At 32.5% G+C, this 3,990-nt stretch overlaps 1 protein-coding gene across 1 annotated transcript in view; it reads right to left on the reverse strand.

The window, feature by feature from the left end:
• Nucleotides 1-1,685: 1,685 nt before the first annotated feature.
• Nucleotides 1,686-3,990, reverse strand: part of LOC136827060 (glutamate receptor-like) — an 11,502-nt gene continuing 9,197 nt past the window's right edge. Inside the window, exons 10-11 of the mRNA XM_067084812.1 lie at nt 3,204-3,364; nt 1,686-1,955 (exon numbers count right to left, since the gene is read on the reverse strand). Coding sequence (XP_066940913.1) covers nt 1,849-1,955; nt 3,204-3,364 — 268 coding nt within the window. The 3' untranslated portion in view covers nt 1,686-1,848. The remainder of the gene's footprint in view (nt 1,956-3,203; nt 3,365-3,990) is intronic.

Genomic DNA, 3,990 nt, shown 5'->3' on the forward strand with positions numbered 1-3,990 from the left:
TACCTCCAGCCTTACGTTTTATTGTTAAGGATACATTATTATATAAGAATATATATCACCACAGGCAGACTTCTGGTCTCTCAGCAAGTCTCTAGAGGTGAGGTTGCTAGGCCTCACGCCCTATTCTTTAATCCCCAGCAGATAATTTTGTACCCATTTACATCTGGATGGACTGGCGGGCTAACGTTAGGCCAGGAGCGATCCACGGACCTAGCAAACATGAGTCTCTCTCTCTCTCTCTCTCTCTCTCTCTCTCTCTCTCTCTCTCTCCTTTAAAACCAATTTTTCCCTTTACTGGTTGTCTCCGTAAGGACAAGCATCAAATATAGGCCTACAAATGATTTATTCTTTATTCCAGTGCCAATTCCGCGTGGATACAATTGTCAAGTGAAATTGCAGTGTAAGAGTATTAGCATGGAATTAGCAATGAGTAATTGCTGGAAAAAAATGAATTATTAATAGAATAATCTTTACAGAAAAGAGAAAAAACAAATGTATCTGAAGAAGTGACCAAATATGGAAGCCATCTCTTATGTATCATTGAAAGCTTGGAAACAAATAACCAATTCACTGTTTAAGGCCTATCATTATTGTTATTGTTATCTTATAATTAATATTCTCAATATTACGTTATTACTGAAAAGCACATTAACATAAGAACAAGAAAAAAAGAGCAGATAGAAAAAATGGCAGAAGATTATATAAATATATAACAGTACGGAAATGGAAAACATGGATAAATAAAATCACAGCTAATAAATATATGAAAATAAATAACTCAATCAATCAGTAGAAGTAAGTAACTAATTCGTAAATGAATAATGAGCAAATAAGTGGGGGAATGTTACTGCATGCACCTTCAAGCAAACGTACAGCCAATTACAGAAATATAACCAAATGCCACATTCTGTGAAGATGAAGAAGCAGCCTCGTAATTGTCCACAAGTTCGGTTTCCGGACGAGAGATAATCGAGTACCAGCAATGAATGACGTCATTGGATATACGGTAGATAGATAAACAGATAGATAGCACATAGACTTTAGGCCAAATGCCAAGCGCTGGGACCTATGATAGGTCATTCAGCGCGGAAACGGAAACTGGCAGTAAAAAGATGGAGAAAAAAGAATACGAACGGAGGTACAGTAAAAGGAATGAGTACTGAGCAAAGGAAGATTGAAAATGATACACGGTTCGGCAGGAAAAAATGTGGGGTACACCCATCTGCTTATTATTTTTTATTGTGCTATTGTTCATTAGATTCAATCTTTAATTTAAAATGTACTCATTAATTTATTTATCTATTTATTTATTTATTTCAATAACTTTCTGCTTAATATTTCGAGTCCTACAGGCAACAAATTTTCCGGGAAAAAATGTTTTAGATCCTAAATTTGAATTGAAATGATATTTTCGTGATCTAAACGGCTTTGATTTCTCTATTAAAAACCGGCTATATATATATATATATATATATATATATATATATATATATATATATATATATATATATATATGATTACATATTATAAAATATATATATATATATATATATATATATATATATATATATACATATATATATATATATATATATATATATATATATATATATATATATATATATATATATATATAATATATAAATATATATATATATATATATATATAAAGTTATAAAGTTCTCTACTGGGGGAGGGGGTCGACTGGTGGCTTCTAGTAGAAATAATAACCTTATTTAAAAATTGCACACAATATTTACTAAATATCTGCGAAAGTCTAAGAACCAATGGGCACCCATGACGTCATACATACGCTATACCCGACAAAGCATTACCAACAACCGTCATTCACTGAGTTGATGACGTCACCGGCCGATGGAAATGATGGCGTCCGCCCGTCTGACACGCGCCGTTGAGGAGTTCGACGAAAAAAGCCATCAGGGAAATGACGATGCCTGGAAAGGAAATGAACAGGGTTTCGTGACACTGGAAAGACAAATAAAATGAACTGAGGATTATTATTATTATTATTATTATTATTATTATTATTATTATTATTATTATTATTATTATTACTGAATTGCTTAACTGTAACACGGAATCGAAATAGTCAATTTCAGGTCGATGAATTATTATTATTATTATTATTATTATTATTATTATTATTATTATTATTATTATTATTATTATTATTATTATTATTATTATTGAACAATGATACGGAATCAAAATACTTAATTCTCAAATCGAGGGATTATTATTATTATTATTATTATTATTATTATTATTATTATTATTATTATTATTATTACTGAATTGCTTAACAATAACACGGAATCAAAATACTCAATTCTCAAGTCGAGGTATTATTATTATTATTATTATTATTATTATTATTATTATTATTATTATTATTTTTATATTATTATTAAGAATATAGAATTTAGGCCAAAGACCAAGCACTGGGACCTATGAGGTCATTCAGCGCTGAAACGAAATCAACAGTAAAAAGTTAGAAAGACGTAACAGGCGGAAAACCTCAAAGCAGTTGCATTATGAATCAATTGTTAGGAGAGTGGAAAGTAACAGGAAGAAAGAGAATATGAACGGAGGTACAGTAAAAGGAATATGTTCAGAGGATGTCTGCTTAAGACTATAAATGCAACTCGTAATTAGAAAGGGGGAAGTTTACACATACACGCAAACACATACAAAAACAAGTGTGTGTAAGTGAATGTGTACTTTTCCTGCAGAATGACACAAACAAAAGATGCACCTCGTGCGGTGCACTGTAGGCACCACTTAAGGTTCTTTGCAGCGTTCCTTCGGCCCCTAGCTGCAACCCCTTTCGTTTCTTTTACTGTGCCTCCTCTCATATTCTCTTTCTTCCATCTTACTTTCCTCAACCCTCTCCTAACAATTGTTTCATAGTGCAACTGCTTTGAGGTTTTCCTCCTGTTACGCCTTTCAGGCCTTCTACTGTCAGTGTCCGTTTCAGCGCTGAATGACCTCACAGGTCCCAGTGCCTGGCCTTTGGCCTAAATTCTATATTCAATTCAACCAAACAAAATATGAAAGAACCACTTTCCATTTTCTAAACTATAAAAATAAAAGCATCACGATTCTCTAATCTCCAAAAATGGGAAATGGTTCACAACTCTCGATAACCCCGAATGCTTGCAAGCACCCTCCGAGGAACTCACCAGCAGCGTAGAAGGAGAACACCCCGTAGAAGTCGACGAGACTGAGGGCCCTCAGTTGAGTGTAGGGCTCGTTCAAGGAGGATCCCAGGCAGAAGGACGCGTTCTTTGTGCCCTGGCTGTACAGCTTCTCCAAGATTCCTGCTTCTTTCAGGCCGCGGATGCTGTGTGTTGTATGCGAGTGTGTATATATATGTGTGTGTGTATATATACATATAGTGTATATGTATATATATATATGAATATATACAGTATGTATATTTTTTTATTTATCTATATATTTATATAGAGACAGTACATATGTATATATACATTAAATTATGTTAATTTATTTCAAATTACCCCAATTATTAGATAAATTATGTTTTATATAAAATATATAAAATATATGCATATATATTTTTATATTTATATATATGTATTTTTTTATATGTATATTTTTATTTATCTATCTATCTATCTATATATATATACATATACAGCACACATGTATATATATCAAATAATCTTGATTCATTTCAAATTACACCAAGTGTTAGATCAATTTTCTTAATGAATGTTCAGAGAGTATGTTTCGATACTGAAATATACGAGAATGAGAAAAAATTAGGCGAACATGATAAATAACGAAAAACTAAATAGAAGTCTTGAAAAGGTGAAACTACAAAGCGTCAAGATTCCCAGTTGTCGATCTCAAAGGATGAGATGGTTTGAGCATGAGGAGAAAAGGGGAGAAACGAGCAGTCAACCGGATTAAAGGCACTGATGAGGATTTTTGGCAACATGGGGA

Source organism: Macrobrachium rosenbergii, chromosome 41 (genome assembly GCF_040412425.1).
Source record: "Macrobrachium rosenbergii isolate ZJJX-2024 chromosome 41, ASM4041242v1, whole genome shotgun sequence".
NCBI classification, from domain to species: Eukaryota; Metazoa; Arthropoda; class Malacostraca; order Decapoda; family Palaemonidae; genus Macrobrachium; species Macrobrachium rosenbergii.